Source organism: Metarhizium album (assembly GCF_000804445.1).
Source record: "Metarhizium album ARSEF 1941 chromosome Unknown scaffold_26, whole genome shotgun sequence".
NCBI lineage: Eukaryota > Fungi > Ascomycota > Sordariomycetes > Hypocreales > Clavicipitaceae > Metarhizium > Metarhizium album.
In genome coordinates this window covers 182,305-203,408 of record NW_024467600.1, presented here as the reverse complement: position 1 = coordinate 203,408, position 21,104 = coordinate 182,305, and the positions used below count along the sequence as shown (strand labels likewise).

Genomic DNA, 21,104 nt, shown 5'->3' with positions numbered 1-21,104 from the left:
GCACCAAAGTACCTGCCAAAGTAAGTAGTTTCCATGGTGGGGACTTACCTAGGTAGGCAGGCACTAGAAGTGTACGGCACGTGACCCAAAACTTTACGTTTGGCGTGTTAATACCTCTATATATTGCGACAACTTCCTCTCTGCATAAAGAGTTGAAGCAGCTTCCAGTCGTGCGCCTTGGACGCTAGTAGACAACCATTTACGCCAATAGAAAGCTTTCCTGAGATCCTCAGAAGGTCGCACCCTGTCTGCTTTTCTGGGTGACTCTAGTGCCGCCGCCAACGACCGCAACACCCCGACATGTCCAAACTCATCGGAGACAATGTCCTGATCCCATACTCGCCCGCTGAGAAATTGAACTTGGATTTGTGAGCGCTGTCTCCACGTTTGGAGGACCACGCATGGGAGATGACCGGGCCAAACGTTCCCCATAAATGGTGAATCCGTTATCCAGTCGCAATTCGGATTGTGACGAAAACGTGCAGCCGAGTTGGAGGATTCATTCCCTTTGTCCAGTTGGCCGTGGCCTGGAACCATCTTCAACTACCCACGAAGGGTGTGAATCTTCGCGCCGCGGTCCTATGCAACTCCAATTCTTGCTCGGCATGGAAAAGTAGTCTGTCGCGACGCCCCTCAGATGAAACCCGCTCAATGCATCACCAGCCATCGCACATCTCGAGGAAAAGAGATCTGACGAGGCCGGTGCCATTTTTCGTCCAGTTTTGCGTTTGGTGCAAGTTTCTTATATGTCTCAGTGAGTATTTGGCTTCGTTCAGCTTGTCTGATATGGGACATCCTGACCCAAGACATCTCCCACTGCAGGTGACTCGTCGAAAATTGAGCGGACGGAGAGCATCAGAGAAGCTGTCATTTGCAGTGAACTGTTGCGCCAAGGACGATTCTGAGCCGAAAATTGAAGCAAGGTGGCCTTAATTGTCAGCAAGTCGCTGTCAGGGAGCGCAAAATGCGCCAGGGAGCAGATATTTGCCTTGCCTCATCTTGCCAGCGAATAGGATGAGCTGTATGCGGTCGGGCAAAGAAGAGGCGACAGAGCTACCAAATTGGCAAACTGACAGTCTCCGTCTTTCTCAAGGGCAGTGTCTGATCATGACGCCACAACTACGTACCTCACAGATGAATAAAACATTCTGTTTAGCCCACGGACCAGACTCCGCGCAATATGTATACGCGCACCAGTTCGTGGCCACCATCACCAAGAACAGATGTGTGCATATGCAGGTCTCAGCCGAAAACTGACAATTGAGAGAAAACTAACGTCGAGTGGGGTTGGCTGAGGGCGTTAGCGAAGCAGAGAGTACAAGGTATCAGGTAGGAGATGGAAATATAAAAAGCCAATAGCTTCCAACTTTACCGGCAGCAACCACATCTACGGCTCTACAAGAAGATTTTGCCGCTCTACAATCGACCAAAATGGTTTCCCGCTCGGCTGCTGTCTCTGCCTTTACCTTCTTGGTTCTTGGGTCCGCCTTTGCGTTGCCAAAGGACGAGGTGGGTTGGTTGTAGCTCGCTGCCCGAGCACATCTTTGAGCTGATATGCCGCACATCTAGGCCTTTGCTGTGTCGACGAGGGCTCAATGTACCCCATTTTGCTGCGACGCTCTTGTAAGAACAGAGAGACCCAGCGGAATAGCTGGCATTAATTGCACACCGGGCGGTCTTGATTGTGGCTTCAGTGGCCAAATTCGTGCTTGCTGTGCGAGGATTGCACAGGTACGTCTTGTATTGCCATCGTGGCCTACCTAAGCATGCCGTGTCTTACCTATCTGCTGTAGATTGGCGCGAATTCTGGCACCGCCATTGGGTGCCAAGCCAACTAGTCTCTGTATTATTGCTGTCGTATGAAGCCTGCTGCTTCTCACTGAGCAGGCAAACCGCAACCAAGGCGTCGAAGCCGCAGTCAAGGTTCTTGTCTGTTTTCAGCGGTCCGAGCAAAGGGACCGGAAAACTGGCTAGTCAGCTTCGAGGGGCCATCTGAAAGATATCGGGAACGACATTCAGTTTGTAATCGTTGCCGTCTTGTCACTTAACTGATACGAACACGAAGACATGATTTGACCATCGTTACTTCCAGTGTTTCATTTGATGCCAGAGATGCTCGATTCAGAGCATCTCAAGGTGGCCTAGCTGTCCACGCTGCTCTGACGTACTGATGGATTAATCGAAGGTCGGGAAATCCACGCCACCTCATCCGGGGTTATCCGCTCCGTCTATGAGCGCCACGATACAACCCGCAAGAATTTCGCGGCCTAGTCTCTCACAAAGACCCGGCCAAGATGTAGAATCGATTGGCATGAGAGCACGGCGTACTCGTATCGCTTTCTTCGTTCGGCCCAGGACGGCTGAACCGGCGAAGGAATGGCCATTGTCGCCAAAGCCAAGTACTCAAATGGAATGCATTCGATTCCTCTCCGGAATGCACTCTTAGCTCCGAGAATGGCCATTTGATAATGGTTATCAAGTCATGTGAACCGAGTTTTGCTACTCTTGAAAGCCTCAAGGCCCCTCTTTCCTTCTAGAGCTCCGACATTCTTACTATCTAGTTGCCCAGACTGGTGGTACCTTGTACAGAGAAATGTCGTGTTAATGGACCAGAGGAAGTCGAAGACATATTGAGCTGGAGAATTTAGTATTCTGTGAAAGGCGAGAAAGAAGTTTCGGCATGTTCAAACGGGTTGCCCCGTGGGCCTTGACGGAGCCTCGGACGGTAGTTGGCTGGACTGCAGGCAAATGCTTCAACCACGCCATTAGAATTGAGCGCCACTGCGAGGGCGACGTCTATACATATGCTGGTGTTGAAGAAAATGCTTGACCAATGAATTCCGTTTCTCGCACTATTCTGTTGTCGCATCCGCCTAGTCTGGAACAACATCAGGCAGAACATGCGCTATTTGCGATTCTACTGTGCGCGGTAAATCGCAGCCAGAGTAGCACACAGACGAAATCATAGGAAATATGAATAGCCGTGGTCGTGGCTTCATCCAACAGCTGGAGGGAGAGGGAGGCGAGCGCCAAGTACCAATGGACCACACATCAATTTGAGGAGATATATACATTTAACCCCCCCTTCTCCAGCATACTTGTATGCAGAGGAAAGTAGCAGGTTTCTAAGCAGTCCTTCACTCTTGTCTTGTATCGCACATGCTCAACCCCATAGTGTTCCTTTGAATTCCTTTCGGCACGCTCCGTTGGCGCAATCATGATAAGGGATACGACGTCTTCGGGAGGGACTCTAGGTGCTTTCGATGGTGCTCATTGGCCTAGTTCCATCTTTAGTTTGAGCTTATCAGAACACACGGAGCAGCTTCAAGAGTGACATACGTAGGGAATACCGCAGTAGTTGCACGTCGCGATTTCAGGTTTGTCGGTGTTGATGAAAATTCGAGGGTGGCCAGCAGGGCCATCACCACCATCGCAGGCCACGATACGGTCATGTGTCCACCGGACGGCCTCTTCGTGTATCATTTCTATTGCTGACAGAGGTTGAGGCTGCCTGTGATTTAGCATTGCAATGCTTCAGTGAAGGCATTCAGGCATGGCCGCTCACCTGAAGGTCGAAGTCGGTTTGTTCAAACCGAGGTCCGGTCATAGCTTTAGATCGAGGCATTTGGCTGCGAGACCAAATATCAACACGGTTTGGAGCCTGCGGGACAGGTTTGGTTTGAGTCTCTTCCGTTAGAGCAGTTTCGGTTCTGGAAGTTGCAGGCACAGCGGCCTCGAGTCGGCGAGTAGTGGTGGTTATTGCATGCCTGTAAACACGCAAATGGCGTGAAAATACGCGAATCGACCTCGATTGAGAGGGCAACATGGTTCGGACGTCGAAATCGGCGGTGTCGTCGGTTCCGAGTGCGCTGAAGAAGCAGCACATCCCAGGTATGAGGTCGGGAATACCCGACCCATCTCGCCCCCGCAGGGACTATACAGCGGATTAAGTATTATCCCGTGAGCTTCCCGAATTTTTTCGAAAAAAATAGGGTCTGAGTAACGTCTGTCTTACAGATTCAGCGAACAACTCCCAGTTCTGGCCCGACTCAGAGAAGTCAAACACTCGCTAGCTTCTGTCAGCATCTCACTGTCCTGACCTTTTGCTATTTTTTTCTTTTTGGCGCAGGTGGCGTATACTATTCTCTAGCTTCCTATGAGAGAGACTGCGACAAAATGGCTGCAGAGACACCTAAGGGAATCTCGTCGAGACTATTGACGATGAAGTTTATGCAGCGTGCAGTTGCATCTGCTTCGTCTAATGGCTCTCCGAATTCTGGTCTTCCTTCATCCAAGAAGCGAAAACTAGATCATTCTCCCGCACCTGGCCGCATTGATCCCAACATTGACCAAGCTCTAATACAAGCAGCTCTGGACGATCAAGAAGCCACACGTCAAGCAGCGCTGGCAAGACATTCTTCCGCTGACACTCGTTGGGTCTTGAAATCTAAAATTGATGAGCCCCAAGGCGAGAAGCTGTCACATTCTCTGAACATTGTCTACGTGGGATATGGCGACATCGACGCGTCCAACGATTCTCATGAAACCGAGGACAATCCTGCTGAGGGCAGAACATATCAGAAACGTCCAAAGACAGAACAGGTCTGTTGATGAATTCGAAATTTCAGAATAGGTGGAACTGAATTCACATTCTGAAAGGCCTGCTGACAATTTGCAAGCAGTCAGCCCATGGCGATAATTCTGACGAGTCTGGCGACAAGTCAGACGGGACTTCGGATGACGAAAGCGACTCTACCGGTCGAAATCGTATAACTCGATCATCAGACGGAAACAGGAACATGAAATCACCCCGATCTCGGTCCCAGTCGCGGTCACGACATAGCCACGAAGCGTCCAAGGCCAAAGAATTTCGCGATAAGAGAAAACGGAAGGAAGTGCGCTTAAACAGGTTGACCGCCATCTCTTCTGCTGGCGACGGACAATTTAGTTCTCATGCATCCCCAAACACAAAGGCAATGAAGTGCTATAATTGCCAACGACTTGGCCACAGAGCTTCAGAATGCTCCAAGCGAAACGCCCCGGGCTAACGACGAACCTGATTGACAAATGGCGCCGCCGCTTTTCTATCAACTTGCTTCTGCTCTGATACCCGCCTTTTTCATAATACGGCGCTAAGCCATCGTGTTGCTAGCCACTGCATGAAGTCGCCGTTCCTCGCATACGATGGGCTTCTAACGGCGTTGTCACGACGCTATCCTGGCAGTGGAGAGTGCGCCTCAAGAGAGCTTCAAGTTCATGCCGTGGCAGAATTTGATTTTGAGGATGCCAAGGCAATTTGCGTCTCATACTCGCGTGCCCCCCACATCCCTCATCCAGATATTACTCTACCATGACCGGGGATGAGGCCATCGATCAAGAGTCGCTGATCGATTTTCAAATCAGCTTGCAATACCACAGTAATGTGTCATCGCGCTATCTACCGTGACAAGCAGAAGGAGAGGCCAAGGATCTAGCCGGGAGCCTCATTTGCCTCTACCCGGCGGCAGTTTCATGCCTGTGACCATTGTTCCATGAGACTTGCCTCACGAGACCAGCGATGTCTGTCAACCCAGCCATCTCTCTGACATGGTACCCCTGAGTGAAGCCGACTGAGGGAAAAGATCGTATCGGCCAAGGACTCGCACTTGCGCCCGGTCTCTTCATACTAGACAGAGATAATTCATGACTTATATTGCCAAAAACTGGTTTGCTCAGTATTCCGCGCAAATTTTTAATTCAAAGATGTTTTACCTCTCGAGACGAACGTCACCATGATCAACTGCCCCTCTTCAAGGGCCACCAGAAGGGCAAGTTGGTCTGTCGAAGACTCGTAGCACAGCGCTGCTACACAGGGATTACGAAGCCTAAGGGTTATGCAAAGTGGCAGTCACCAGACCGACCCATACTCCCCAAAAAAACAAACCTTTTGCCGCTTGAGTTTAAAGTAGTCGTCTATGTCGTAGACTTTTCCAAATGTCGAAGCAAGACTCATTCGTTGCGCGAACATGGCAAGCGGGTATGCATTTTTCAGGTAAGGTCCACGATATGGATACGGAAGAATGCGCCAACTTCCCAAGTACTCAAAGTAGGTACCTCGACACATCGTGACAAGGACTACGGAGTACCACCAGTTGACATTACAAGCAGCCAAGCGGTTGGTTGTCGAGACACCTGGTCCTGGCCATATTGTCTTTACCGATTGGTCGCGTGGCATCTTGTACGCGACGGGACATGACACAATTCCCTTCAAAGAGGCGAGACGAGGCGAGACGAGACGGAACGTTGGTTGTGAGACCATTTTTGATGTGGCGCGCGCCGACTACAGAGACTGACTACCTACTAAGTACTCAAGGGGGTAGTTGTGTGCTTGGAAAAAGGGGGAGTAGAAAACCCAATGGATTAAATCAAGTACTCGAGTAGGAATCAATCAATACAAATTAGGTAGGTAGGTAGCGCTATTCGGGATTTGCCGTTGGACAGGAGTCTAGGACCATACGGCCGGCATTGCTTCGGCTGACAGGTTGCGGTGTGCGCAGTGTGCACACAGAGCACTGACACTAACTAATGCACATGCCAATGCACAACGCTTGCATTGCATTTGCTACTTGGCTACTCCGTACGTACTTGGTACTTACCTTGAGTGCTTGTACGTGCCCCAGACGGCATTGAGCGCGACTATACGTACTCTGTTCATAAAGTACCCAGATGGTATTCCGGGTTTGAGACCCCTGTCTGCCTCCAGGTGAAGCTGCAGTGTTGGTGCAGTTTGTGCCGCAGCCACGCGTGAATCGCAATCGCCTTTGGTACTTGATTAGGTTTTGGAAGGCATCCTGGGACGTGGTGCATGCAAGACTGAGTACGCAAGTTGAGCCTCCAGAGCAAGCTGGTGAGCAAGTACTATTCCCAGCACGCCGTAAAAACTCCCCAGTATTGCTCCGCACACGCCTAGCAGGATGTAGCGGTTGTCTGCCACTTATCGTTATCGTGTACGGTCTTGTGTCTTGCATCGCAACGAGTGACAAGGTCTCACAGGGGCATTGCAGACTGGCATTCGTTGTCCATTGCTCGATTCAAACACGGAGAGCCACGGATGGATTTGACGGTTGGGTTGACGCCTCCCTCGACGACAACAGGTGCTCTCGGGCCCTGGCATGGCAGCCCTGGTGACGCTGACGCCGAAGTTTCAATAAGGCACACTCCGTCAGGGGGAAAACGGCTGTTGATGGAGTACAGGGTGTGGCGTACAATGCCCACGGGGATGTGTGGATGCCAGATGGTATCACACCGACGTATCCCCATGTTTGAACATGCAAAGTTTGCCCGAGCAAAATGCACATGTGTGGTGCCTGCCCAGGCGACAGAGCACCGGGAGAGTTTACATGTTGATTGATGCATCTTGCTGAGGTCGTCGTCTGGTGTTTTGTTTGTTTGCGCGCTGCTCCTGACGCGAGGTGCCTGGTCGTCTGGTCTGTGGTTCGAAGTACGTTAGTACTCAAGTGCCCAAGTAGGCGGCCATGCAGGAACACAAGCATTCACCGCCCGAACTGCATCCACTCAGCTATCCGGGTACCCGTGAATAACCCCAGAACTTACCGACTTGGGTACTTAAGCTGAATAGAGGGAAAACCACCTCAGCGCACCTCCTCTTACTTATGCATTGCCGCTGCCGCCACCACACTCGCATCTTCTCCTTCTTCCCACCCGACGGACCGCCTCACGCGTCTTGCTCACGAGTGACGCATACTGTTTCGTGTCGTATCGCATAGGCCCATCCATACACGACCAGGTAGTTCCATACTTCCTAGGTGTAGCGTGTAGGCCATTGGCGACGTTGGCTGGCTCGTCGTCTGACGGTCTGCTCCCTCTCGTCGAGTCGTGCGGACCATCTCTCTCTGGACGCTTTGTATCCCGTCCTGAGCTGTGCACTTGCGCATACAACCTGCCCTAGCCCATCGACGGCCAGGACGAATTCTTTCTCTCGGTTGCCTCGGCATTCTCCTCTGGCGTCTTGCAAGTCGTCCTCTGTGGCCTGGCTCGCGGCGTTAGAACTTGTACAATGTCACCCCCACGCTCGTCGGACTTGGCCACCGGCCGCCAGGCTGCCGTTGTTCTCGTGACGGACCGCCTAGAAAAGCCTTTGCATGACCTTCGTGACTACCGCGTTGTCCGTCTCGAGAACGAGCTCGAGGTGCTTCTCGTTCACGACCCCGAGACCGACAAGGCCAGTGCTGCCTTGGACGTCAATGTCGGCAACTTCTGCGATCCCAGAGAAATGCCTGGTTTGGCACATGGTGTAGAACATGTAAGTATATGCAGCACCCGAGTCCTTGCCTTTGATTCTATTATCGTCGTTGTCTCTGACTCATTGGTTAATACTTGTACCGCCGCAGCTTCTATTCATGGGCACAGCCAAGTTTCCCGGCGAAAACGAATACGGCCAGTACTTGTCTGCGAACTCGGGTAGCTCCAATGCCTACACGACATCTACTTCGACAAACTACTACTTCGAGGTTGCGGCCTTGCCTGCCAACAATGACGAGCCTTCAGCCACCAATCCGTCACCGCTCCTCGGCGCCCTTGACCGTTTTGCGCAGTTCTTCATTGCGCCTCTTTTTCTGGAAAACACGGTGGACAGAGAGTTGCAGGCGGTCAACGAAGAGAACAACAAGAACCTACAAAACGATATTTGGCGCTTATACCAATTGAGCAAATCACTGGCAAATCCCGAGCACCCGTATAGTCAATTCTCTACAGGCAACCTGCGGGTGCTCAAGGCGATACCCGAGTCCCGAGGGATCAACGTTCGTGAAAAGTTCCTCGAGTTCCACGCCAAGCACTACTCTGCCAACCGAATGAAGCTCGTCGTTCTTGGCCGCGAACCACTTGATGTATTGCAGAAATGGGTGGTGGAGCTCTTCTCGGGCATTGAAAACAAGAATTTGTCTCCAAACAGGTGGACTGAGGAACCCGTCTATCGTGAGGCCGACCTGGCCACACAGTGCTTTGCCAAACCAGTCTTGGACTCGAGAACACTTGTTCTGATGTTCCCCTCTCTTGACGAGGAGACCATGTTTGAGACGCAACCGGGCAGATACATTAGCCATCTCGTGGGGCACGAAAGCCCCGGCAGCCTCATGTCATACCTCAAAACCAAGGGCTGGGTCAACAGTATATCCAGTGGTGCGCACCCTGTGTGTCCTGGATCGCCTGGTATCTTTGAAGTGTCACTGAAGCTGACCAAGGAGGCACGTACAGACATCCCCGTCGTCATGCATAAGAGTGAGGTGACAGGAGCTAACAGAGACTTGTTGAATTTAGGGCCTGGATCACTACCCTCAAATCACCAACATCTTTTTCCAGTACGTTGCAATGCTACGGGAATCTCCTCCGCAGGAATGGATATTCGAGGAGCAGAAGAGGGTGGCCGAGTTGGACTTCAAGTTTGCACCAAAGGTATTCGCTAGCAAATTCACGAGTTCAGTCAGCTCTGTCATGCAGAAGCCCCTGCCCCGTGAGTGGCTGCTAAGTGGACAAAGCCGATTGCGGACTTTTGACCCTTCGCTTATTGCAATGTTTTTGGAAAAGTTGCGCCCAGAGAACATGAGACTCGTGGTTGTTTCCCGAGAGTTTCCAGGAAATTGGGATGAGACAGAACAGTGGTACGGAACAGAGTACCGTTACGAGAAGATACCTTCAAGCCTCATGTCCGATCTCCAAGCAGCCATGCAGATGCCTAAAAGCAGGCGTCTCCCCGAATTAAGATTGCCGCGCAAGAACGAATTCATCCCTGACAGCCTTGAGGTGGAGAAGAAGGAGGTCTCAAAGCCTGCCTTGGCTCCATGGGTCTTGCGGAATGACCAAGGAGCGCGGACTTGGTGGAAGAAGGACGATACATTTTGGGTTCCCAAAGCATATGTCTGTGTTTGCTTGCAAAACCCCATCATCTTTGCGTCTGCGGAGAACAGCGTCAAGGCAAGCCTTTTCAGTCGGCTCGTCCAAGATGCCCTCCAAGAATACTCATACGATGCTCAGCTTGCCGGACTGGATTATATCGTCTCGCTCAGTACGCGAGGTCTTGATATCAGGATCTCTGGATACAATGAGAAACTTGCCGTCTTGCTCAAGCAGGTGGCCATCACTATGAGAGACCTCGATATCGAAGAGGAGCGCTTTCGCATCGTCCACGAGCAACTTGTCCGTGCTTACGAAAACTCGCACCTTGAGCCAGCTTATAGATTAACAGGAGGCTATCTGACTTGGCTCAACGCCGATACCTTTTACACGATAGACGAAAAGGCTGAAGAGCTAAAACACGTCACCGCGGATGCTGTGCGACTTTTCCAAAAGCAGATATTGTCTCAATTGTACATTGAAGTATACGCTCTTGGCAACCTGCAGAGAAGCGACGCTGTCGAGCTGACCGATATGGTCGAGTCTACGCTCAGGCCTCGCCCTCTGCCTCGATCCCAGTGGCCGATTATACGCTCCCTGATACTTCCCCGTGGCTCCAATTACGTGTACAGGCGTGACCTCAAGAATCCTCAAGATGTCAATCACTGTGTTGAGACATGGTTTTACGTTGGCGAACAAGGCGACCGTCAACTCAGAGGAAAGACTCTTCTTATCGAACAAATGATGCGGGAGCCTGCTTTTGACCAGCTCCGCACCAAGGAGGCGCTTGGCTATGTCGTCTTCACAGGCATCCGGAACTTTTCCACTACAACTGGGCTCCGATTATTGATACAGAGCAACAAGAAGCCCAAGTACCTCGACAGACGAATTGAGACATTTTTGGCCCGATTTGGACAGAAGCTTGAGCAAATGAGCGATTGCGAATTCGAGAGCCACAAGCGAAGTTTGTTGGTGAGGTGCCTAGAGAAATTACGTGATCTGGGCCAGGAGGCGGCGAGACACTGGATCCAGATTGAATCCGAATACTACGATTTCGAGCTAGGTGAGAGAAGTCTGACACGTAACACGCTGCGTGTGACCTATATATAGTATATGGACGATGTACGCTGACGTCGAGATGCCCAAACAGCCCAGCACGATGCAGACGACGTTACGACGCTTACGAAAACACAAATGGTGCAGTTCTACAAGACATTTTTTCACCCCTCTTCAAGCACTCGCTGTCGCCTCTCACTGCACCTCAAGGCACGTGGCCTGGATACCAAGGTGGTGGAAATATTAAACGAGGCTGGTGTTGTGGATGTTCCGAAAAAGAAACGGAAAAGCTTGGACGTCGTACGCGGATATCTGAAAGAGAGTAGGGCTCTGGAGGGCGAAAAACTAAATGGGATCATTTCCAAACTAATGCAGTGCGGACTTGCCCAGACCTCGGACACTGCGGCGACAAATGGGTCTACGGAAGACAGCAGCGCAGTCGAAACAGCTCAAGTCATTACCGATGTACGCCAGTTCAAAGCTAGTCTGCAAGCCAGCCCAGGCGTACGTCCTATCAAGCAGATTAGCGAGTTTAAGGAGACGGATGCCAAACTATAAACAGCCAAACACAAAGGAAAAAGGATACAAGATGAGAGCAATTCGGTCCAGCACCTGTCAAGTGACGGGAATCACCTTGATTGCCTTTCTTTCTTTCTTTCTTCGATAAAATGAAAAAGCCTGAAACAACCAAAAAAAAAGGGATAAAGACCATGTACCGGCCAGCTTTCATGCGACTTGAAGCCCAAGTTGAGAGATCAAGGCCACATGGAGGCTCATATTGGCAGCACAAAAATTGCAGTGGTAGAAAAAAGTCAGTCATACAAGAAGTTCAACGAGCAGACACCGGCAATGGACAGCAACACTGTAGACAAGACACAGTTTTATAGAGGTGGCTCATACCGATTGGTACGTGGCGTTTAGGCTTGCTGAAACGGTTTCGGCTGCATAGGGTCGATATGCTGGATGTAATGGCAGAACGTGCGTACTTAGGCTAGAGGGATATCTAAGGTCGGAACTTTCAGATGACTAGTTGGTTTAGAGGAGCATCACAAGTCCGTGTTGGTTGGGAAGATTCATTGAAGCACAAGGAGAGTGCGCCAGCCCAGCGGCGGCCGACGACACGTTGCGTGACGAGTACAACGTCCCTCCTCCTGCCTGGGTGAGTAGTTAGTTTGTTAATGAATGGCTGATTGATGGAATTTGGAGTGTGCGTACATCTACCTAGGTACTTAAGTAAGTACTTGGGTAGGAACCTGAATTGACTGATCTGACGAGCCCGAGACGGCTGCCAGGGCGAGATGAAATGAAAGTCTCAACCGGCAGGTCAAGTAGCAGGGTTTGTGCATGTGTACTTGAGAAGTACGTACTTGGCATGTGCTTGGTCGGTACTTAACGCAGTAGTCTGTGCCGGATCTCGTGGCTCCCTCTAGGTTAGGTACTTTACTTTACGAAGTACTCAAGTGCTGTCAACCGTCCACTGACGGTCCAGCCGGCTGTTGTTCCTACAGCGTCTTGTCGTCTGGTTCCCTGATGCTCCTTCTCTTCTCTCTTCATGTCTGTCTCTCTGTGTGCGTCTCTGCGCCTCTCTCGTTCTTTCCTTTCTTCTTCCCTCTCGTTCCTTTCTTTCTTTCTTTCCTTCTCTCCTGTCCGCCCCCCTGTTGTTGCTCCAAGCGTTCTTCCCCACATGTGCACCAGTCAAGTTAAAAACTTATTCCGTACGCCCACGGCCATCCCCGTTTGTGGTCCCCGTTTGTGGCCCCCCGCGTCCGCGTCTGGCTTTGACCACTCCACTGACGCCGCCTGCCGCTCGCTGTGCTCAATGTTCAGCTGCCCCCCCCCCCAAGGGGGGTCTCCCGGCGCCGTTCGAGTCAAATCTACTCAAACTGGTCGGCCTGGCTCAATCAATGTTGGTCGGTCCGAACCATCTGGAGTTCCCGTTTTTGTGTCCTCGCCACAAGACTACCGCAAAACCGCCCCGGAACCTTGTTTTCTTTTTCCTTCCCTTCTTTTTTTTTCCCGTTTGTTCCCTTTAAATGCGTGAGGCTGCTCCAACAGTCCCTCATCTTTTACTGAATCAGAAATCTTTCACCCTCGGCGCCATCGTCCTCGTTTGTCGACGAGCTGCCCGTGCAGCTCACTGTCAAGACGCCGTCCTCAAAGAAGAGAAAGCTTGCCCGCCCGCCGCCATCGACCAAGCAAGTTCCGGACGCTCCAACTCCGCCGTCCCCCGATCCCGTCTTGCCTGTGTGTGAAATTGAACCCGACGACGATCCTCTCCCGTCCTTCCCTGCCGATTCCAGTTCTGCAATTCCCACCCGCGAGTCCTGCGTCCCTCGATATCTCCTTCGTTCGGAACCGCTGCCTGTTGCAACCGCCTCAAGCCTCCCCCCGCGGTTGCAACACACCCACGCCGTCTCCCTCGTCTCGGCTGACTACGCCTCCTCGACGGCATCCTCACCTTGCGCCGCCGCCTACGCCGAGTTGTCTCTCGACAGCGATCGAGGAGGAGACGAGACTGGCCCTGCACCCCACACAAGCAGAAGCCAGTCTCCCTTTGTTGTCCCGAGAAGGGCCGTGATGAATGGCGGTGCCGACCTGCCACAACGATCTTCCTCGCCATTAAAACGAAGGGCCTCCAGCATGGATCCCGACACTCCTCCATCCAAGAACGGCACCACCATGGACTTGGAAGCCTCTCAGTCTACCCCGCAACGAAGTCCATCTACCGCAGAATTCCCTCGCGCAATGAGCATCGATGCCCCCGATGTGAACGGCCACGAGGCCTCTCTGTCTCAAGGTAAGAAACCTTGTTGCACTGAAGAGGACGATTCCCTATGTGCCCTGGCATGTCAAGTATATGTCGGGAACAGACACCCACAAGCCTGGGTCAAAGATTTTGCGTGAATATACAAAAATTTAAATGAGCCAAACGTTGACTTGAAATTTTTTTTAGCACCCCCGCCGCTGCTAGAGCAAGTCAAAATCATTGAAATGCTATTAAAAGCATTTGCGGAAGCTCCCGTGCAAGAAGGCAGTGTGGCCTACCTGGTTTCGAGAACTTGGGTCGATAAAGCCCTTGCTTTACGGCCCGGCTCCAAGTCTGTCGCGGCTGACGGTGAGGGTGTCTCCTTGGGGCCGGTTGACAACGCAGACATTGTCCAGGAAATCATCAAAGACTCTAGCGGCAGGGATTTTGTTCGTCTCATACCTGGCTTGGGCAGTGAATCCTTTGAACTATTTCCGGAAGATGCTTGGAAACTAGTCATGGATTGGTACGGCATGAAGGAAGGACAACAGCCGATTGCTCGCATTGCTGTCAACACTGCGGATAGCAAACAAGCACCACCCAACATCCTTTACGAGTTTCACCCACCTGTTTTTCAAGTACATCGGCTGTGGTCCGATGTCAGCACTATTCCCATTGAACAGTCTCTCAAGGCCCGAAACCCACCCCCTCTGCTCATGGCAAGGAGCGCCACTGCTCATGCCCAAAGCTTTCTCAAGGAGATCAAGACCCTTGCAGGAGTAAGTCTGGAACGCAAGGTGCGACTGTTTTCGATTCCGGCCTCCGTGCAAGTCACTGGACAAGGGACCGAGGGTGCGTCAGCACTCACTCCCCCGGATTCGCCTGGGAGAGCTCGTGGCGGAAAGGGGAATCAGTTCATCTGGCCTACATTGCTCGTCGATGTTGTCTCCTTCTCGCAAGTCAGAGATTTTCGAGTCTCCGTGCCGCTCATCGATCAGACTGCCAATGACAAGTTCAACGGACAGTCAACCTTGCAACATCACGAGCTGACGACGGATCAAACCTTGGTTCTGGATGAGGCTATTGGCAATGCTTTTGTGAGCAACTACACCGGTCGGATCAAGGCGGCTGACAAGTCGGCACCGTCACGCCTCGTGGCAAGCACAATCTCCTCCAAAACTAGCAGCAATCGAAGCAGCCCCGTATTTGACGGCCCCATGACGCGAGGCCGTGTGCAAAAGAAGCGGAGTGGAAGAAGCATCGGCGCCGTTGGTCTGCAAAACCTGGGAAACACTTGCTATATGAACTCTGCTTTGCAATGCGTTCGGAGCGTCGAGGAACTCACCAAGTACTTCTTGACTGATTCCTATTTCACCGAAATAAACAAAACCAATGTGCTAGGGTTTGAGGGTAGAGTGGCCATCGTCTTCGCCAATCTTCTCCGCGAAATCTACGAGAAAGATCGCGGTTCCGTAAGTCCACGAGACTTCAAATCCACTGTAGGTCGCTGCCGTCCTACCTTCTCTGGATGGAGCCAGCAGGATTCCCAGGAGTTCTTGGGATTTTTGCTCGATGCCCTTCAAGAAGATCTGAGCAGGATCGAGAACAAGCCCTACATTGAGAAGCCCGACTCCACTGATGACATGATCAACAACCCTGAAGCTATCAAAGAGATGGCTGACAAGGTATGGGATATAACCTGCCGCCGAGATGACTCTGTCATCGCAGATCTCTTTACTGGCCTGTACCAGTCAACACTGAAGTGCCCCGAGTGTGGCAAGATTAGTATCACCTTTGATCCTTTCAATAACCTGACGTTGCCGCTCCCACTAGAGAACATGTGGTCCAAGTCCGTAAAGTTTTTCCCACTCAACGACGTCCCCGTGAAGATTGAGGTCGAGTTGCCAAGGCACAGTTCCATAGAGTCATTGAAGCAATTCATTTCGGTCAGAACTGGTGTCCCAGTCGAGCGCTTGATGGGTGCCGAGGAATTCAAGGATCGATTCTTCAAAATTTATGCCAACACGCAGGACGTATCCGAGGAGATTCAGTCCTCGGACACGCCGACAATCCACGAACTGGAGGCTGTTCCTACAAATTGGCCTGGCAAGAGACCGCATCAGAAATATCGATCCATGTTGGATATTGACACCCCCCCGGAGTCAGCAGAGTGGTCTGACGAGGAATACGACACGATAGTCGTACCGGTTCTCCATCGGAGGCCGCAAATTCCAGGTCGCGGTCCAGAGGGGATCTCACCCCCTCATTTCATCACACTGACAAGAGAACAAGCATCCGACCACGATGCCATTAAACGCAAGATTTTACAGAAGATTGCCACATTCTCTACGTGGACCAAGTTTAAGAACACTCAGGAATCCGATGCCTCCGACGGCGTCGACGCAGACATGATCAGCTCTGCAGCCTCTGACGCTGACTCTTCAGGCGACAGCAAGATTGCGAGCAACTCGGTTGAAGGTGAAGACGACATGGTCGATATCACGCTCAAAGACGCAGTCGATAAAAGTAACAACCATCGCTCTTCGGTCACACAACCGACAATTCTCAAACACTTCAACACACAGGCGCCAAAATTTGCCGACGCTGCCAACTTTTTGAATCCAGAGCTCCAGAACCTCTTTGAGCTTTGCTACTTCAGGAGCAACAGTGACGGTCCAGTTCCAACTGGGTGGTCCAGTGTCGACAACAGCAGGACGCTGCCCAAAATCGCTGATCGTATTCCTGAACTCAGGGCAAAGGACAGCGATGCAGCTAGCCCCGGGAGTTCCAACTGTACCAGCTCTAGCATCGAGGAGAGCGGAGACGAGGATGAAGTCGCAGCAGGGTCTACTCAGACGCGAATGATGGAGGAATCAAGCGAGGAGGATGCCCAGCCAGCTTCCAAGGTGAGAGACTGCCACCCCGCCGTCGTAGTTCCTATGGGGACAATGTTCACAATACGTCACCAGGTCAATGGTCGAACCGGCAGACATCACCCCAGGTATAACCAAGGAAGTCGCAAGAAGTTTAAGGGACACAAGGCATATGGCAAGAAGGGCAATAAAAGACGTGACAAGCAAACCCGAGCAAGCAAGCTGTCCCAAAGAGCGAATATGGTTGCCCCTCAGCCTATGCCCCCTGCCGTTTCTGACGGTGGGCCCTTGATTCGTCTTTTCGAAGGCATTGTCGTCGACTGGACTGAGGATGCCTGGGAAGCCGTCTTTGGCAATTATACAAATAAGCCAGACCCGGCCCGCGGCGCAAGGACGTTTGTAGATGTCCAGACTCTTCACGACCCGGCTTTGAAGATTGCGCAACGACGACGCGTCACGCGCAAAACCCGCGGCATTACCCTCGAAGAATGTCTGGATGAGTTTGAGCGAGCAGAAATCTTGTCCGAGCAAGACATGTGGTACTGTCCTCGCTGCAAAGAGCACCGGCGCGCCAGCAAGAAGTTTGATCTGTGGAAGACGCCCGATATCCTAGTAGCTCATCTCAAGCGCTTCAGCAGTTCAGGCTGGCGACGCGACAAACTTGACGTTCTTGTTGACTTTCCCATCGAAGGCCTGGACCTCACATCCAGGGTGATCCAGAAAGAAGATGGCAAGGCCGAAATCTACGACTTGATTGCGGTTGATGATCATTATGGCGGCCTCGGCGGTGGCCACTACACGGCATATGCCAAGAATTTTGTAGACGGACAATGGTACAATTACAATGGTGCGCATGACAGGACAGCCGACCCGACGGAGGGGTTAGTGACTTGACGCGTGTGAGACAAATGCTAACTGTGACAACATAGATTCAAATGTCCACGTGGTGTCAGATGCCACATCCGTCATCACCTCGGCAGCATATCTACTCTTCTACCGTCGCCGTAGCAGCGGGCCACTGGGAGGACCCAGATTCAGGGAAATCTTTGACAAGTTCGACAGGGAGGCAGCTCACTCTGACCATGAAGCGACAGAGTCTGGTGAGGAGGTCATGACACAGCGATCGACCAAGACGACAGTGACCCCACTTACAGGAGTTGATGATGAAGACGAGCTGCCGATGTACGACGGTAACACGATTCGTCGTAGCATTGAGGATGATGGCAACTACCACACGGGATCCAAGGGGCTAGACATGACTCAAAGCTGGACCTTCACCAGCCTGATTGGCAACGGTGTCAACGGCATTGGGGACGCAGGGTGTGGCAGTGACGATGCGCAGTTTGACTCGTCAGGCGATGAGAGAGGCAAAGCGCTGTCGGAACAAGACACGGACATGGCACCGGCGGCGCCATTCGAGGAGAGGGCCTCGTGGGATGAAGGGGGGGTCATTTCCGTGCCGGCAGATGGAGCTGGAGAGGGCGCCGTAGAGTTGGTAGCCGAGATCCATCTCGAGGGGGACAAGGCGACACGGGGCGAATAGACGCAGCGAGCATATATGTGTTTGTGTAGGTGGGCAAGGCGTTGGTGTAAGCGGTGCGACGGGGGTACGAAGGGAACACAATACAAGACAAGCAGGCTAAAGAGAAAAAGACGGGGTATGTTTTTCCCAAGAAGAGTCGGGACAGTGCCTAGAGCGTTTATTGGCAATGGACGGGGTTTTTGGAGTCTCACTGCATTAAGAAGGAATTGTCGATTGTAAGTAGATGTAGAGACGGTCCTCCCTTGGCAGGGCAAGGCATGGCCGAGACGAATTACGCAGTCAAGGTTGGGGGGATCAGGAGCAAAGTCGTGAATCATTTCTGGCATAGTCCAAGGAATACATGCAAGAAAGAAAAGAAAAGCAAGTAAGATTGTGACAAGAGCAAGTTGTACGTTGTTTCGGGTGGGATGCATGTTTCATCCCTCGAGACTGCGGGACACGCGGCGGGTTATGCGGGGACGCGCGGGGGGAGGACTCGATGCCAAGGACTGCAGGAGGGGGCGGCCACACATGACGTGCATGCAGGCGGGTGCTCGCAAAAGAGGCAGACCAGACTTGTGTGCGTTGTCGTGGGATCATCATGGCTGTACTCCCTCCGTGGGAGATGCTGGTTGATGGCTGGTGGCACACGTGCGGTGCAGTGCAGCGCCGTGCAGCCTGTTCGACCAGACGGGAGCATCACGTGACGTGTCTGAAGCCACTTCTTGTCGTGCACAAGTCGTCGACTTGTTGCGGCCTGGGCGTCTGCACGTGTACTTGAGCACTCGGCACGCACGAGTACTGCTACCGTCACGACTTGCACGGACACGAAGACGACCGAGCGGACGGTACGGTATACAGTACAAGGGATGCGGCGGCGGACGAAGTATCAGCGGTTCGGCCGAATGCCGGGTTTCGGTTGGCCCACGCGGGCGGGCGGGGAGGGAGGTCGGCAGTTGGATGGGCCAACGTCTTCCTTGTGGCCCTGTGGAAACTACTTTTTTTTTTCTTTCTTTTTTTTCCCCTTGCCGTGTTTTCTCTGCAAGGGGGAGAGGAGTGGTTTCTGGTGGGGGGGGTTTTTTTTTTTCTTCCTTTTTCCCGCCGGCCGCGCGCCTCGTCTGTTTTATGATGTAGTTACAAGCGTGGCGTGGCGGGGCGTGGCGGGGCGGACGGGGGGAGGCGAATTTTCCGTGGACGTACGGAGTACGGAGTAATCGCGGTTCTGTTGCTGGTGTGAGCAGGGCAAAGGGAGCGAACAGAAAAGACAAGGCGTCACGTCACGTCACGGGCATCGGCACGGCAAGCTGCTAGCGATGAGAGGGAAGTGCAAAACCGACGGGGTAACGGGGGGTTGCGAGTCGGCCGTCAGCGTGTGCCCTGGCGCGTGGCCCTTTGCTTTTTCCTTTTATTTTTCCTTTTTTCCGGTGCAGACTGCGAGACGGGCACGACACGAAGATTCCGCGTGCCCCCGAGCAGCACGGGCATCAATATCAGTGGTTAGGAGTAGCGGTGCTGCTCGTGTCCACGTCCATTGGTGTCTGGCACGTAACTAACTACGTGCGTGCGCGCATGTGTGCGGAAGGAATGCCGACATGGAGCAGACGCAGACGCACCGAGTCCTCCTCCTCTCCGCCCTCGACGGCTCCTGGACGGCGAGCAGGGGGCCATTCGACACAGGGATCGCTTCAAAACGTGCTCTGGCCGGCGCCTACATGTGTACTCGGGGCGAGAGGGGGCAGGGTTTTTTTTTCTTTTTTCTCTCTTTTTTCTCTTGTCCTTTCTTTTTTTAGCCACTCCAGCCGCTTCTCTCACTTGGCTTGCCTTTACTTTTTTTTTTAGGAGTGTTTGACGTAATATTCTGGAAGGTCTCCGGAAACGGAATGGCGGGCTTGGCATTTCATTCCCGCGGGCGACCCCGGAATTCTCCTTGTGTTTGCCAAGACGCCGGGAGGCCAATGCTTCAGTTCAGAGTTCAGGGTTGAGTTTGGGGTGAATTCGCGGTACGGAGTACTCCCTGCTGTGTGTTTGTCACAAATCTGGGTATGACTCTGACGGCGTGTTTACAACCGAGTCGTATACCAACTACGTACTCTTCTTCTGCGGGCGCAAAATAATCTGCGTACGCGTTTGCTGGCACATCTGCCGGCAGGCAGACACGCCCGAGGCACGTGGTGAGGGGCAAACATGATGAATGGCCAAGCCCGACCATCTTGACCGGGCTAATCAAGCATCACGTCTGGGTACCCGTAGGGCCCCGTCCCGGCCAGCCGGCACCGGTCATGGCTGCCAAATTTGGCAGAGGTTGTGTGCCACGGCGTCTTGTTTCATTTTATAACTATCAGACATGGAAAACCCTCCAGCTGGGAAGAAAAACTCTGCCTGCTATTACGTAGTTTTGCTTCCCGGGCCGGCTCCGGCTCTATGTTTTAAATATATATTAAAACTTATATGTATAATAGTATAAAAAATAGAGACAAAGAACTTCTCTTTTTCTCTTTTTTCTCTTTCAGTTTATAGTTAATACGAGTAACACTTACATGCAGTCGCCTGTAAGGCTAGTCCTTAACACTCTATAGAGAGTAGATCCCTCCTAGGATATCTAACTAAGTAAAATCCCTCATCTCCCTATTGCAGTAGTTTGGTCAGGTCAACTATAATAGTCAGGTCAGGTCAGGTAGACGAGCAATGGTCGTCATCTACACTCTCGGACGAGATGCTCGAACGCTCTATCCGCCAACGCCCGCCCACTTCCCGATGGTCATTGTTGACGCGGCAAGTGGTGGGTTCTTGCTCGGCAGCCGGACTGATGGCAATCGCGTCGGTCGGCATTCCTTCGTTGATTCCAGCGTGGAATCCGAGTTTCGTCTTTGGCCCCGAAGGAATTGGGAATTGGGGACACATTGCGGAGCTGGCCGGTCTCGCTTTATTTAGATACGTATGCATTAGTCCGTACCCGTCCTCGGTATGACGGAAGATGGAGTGCTTCCCCGTAGATATGGATATGGATAAGCTGCAT

General features: G+C 52.3%; 4 protein-coding genes across 4 annotated transcripts; 3 read left to right on the top strand and 1 right to left on the bottom strand.

Moving 5' to 3' along the window:
* Nucleotides 1–3,215: 3,215 nt before the first annotated feature.
* On the bottom strand, nucleotides 3,216–3,625 carry MAM_07022 (NADH:ubiquinone oxidoreductase 18.4kD subunit; the record flags this gene model as incomplete). The annotated part of the gene is made up of 3 exons (XM_040825820.1): nucleotides 3,216–3,278; nucleotides 3,340–3,507; nucleotides 3,566–3,625. The coding sequence occupies 3 exons, from the start codon at nucleotides 3,623–3,625 to the stop codon at nucleotides 3,216–3,218; spliced, it is 291 nt and encodes a 96-aa protein (XP_040676203.1).
* A 551-nt stretch (nucleotides 3,626–4,176) lies between these two features.
* Nucleotides 4,177–5,048, top strand: MAM_07021 (Zinc finger, CCHC-type; the record flags this gene model as incomplete). The annotated part of the gene is made up of 2 exons (XM_040825819.1): nucleotides 4,177–4,602; nucleotides 4,683–5,048. The coding sequence occupies 2 exons, from the start codon at nucleotides 4,177–4,179 to the stop codon at nucleotides 5,046–5,048; spliced, it is 792 nt and encodes a 263-aa protein (XP_040676202.1).
* Nucleotides 5,049–8,056: 3,008 nt separating this feature from the next.
* Nucleotides 8,057–11,505, top strand: MAM_07020 (a-pheromone processing metallopeptidase Ste23; the record flags this gene model as incomplete). Its single annotated transcript, XM_040825818.1, has 4 exons — nucleotides 8,057–8,302; nucleotides 8,391–9,191; nucleotides 9,319–10,954; nucleotides 11,042–11,505. The coding sequence occupies 4 exons, from the start codon at nucleotides 8,057–8,059 to the stop codon at nucleotides 11,503–11,505; spliced, it is 3,147 nt and encodes a 1,048-aa protein (XP_040676201.1).
* Nucleotides 11,506–13,524: 2,019 nt separating this feature from the next.
* Nucleotides 13,525–18,109, top strand: MAM_07019 (ubiquitin carboxyl-terminal hydrolase; the record flags this gene model as incomplete). The annotated part of the gene is made up of 3 exons (XM_040825817.1): nucleotides 13,525–13,744; nucleotides 13,901–17,413; nucleotides 17,496–18,109. The coding sequence occupies 3 exons, from the start codon at nucleotides 13,525–13,527 to the stop codon at nucleotides 18,107–18,109; spliced, it is 4,347 nt and encodes a 1,448-aa protein (XP_040676200.1).
* Nucleotides 18,110–21,104: the final 2,995 nt, after the last annotated feature.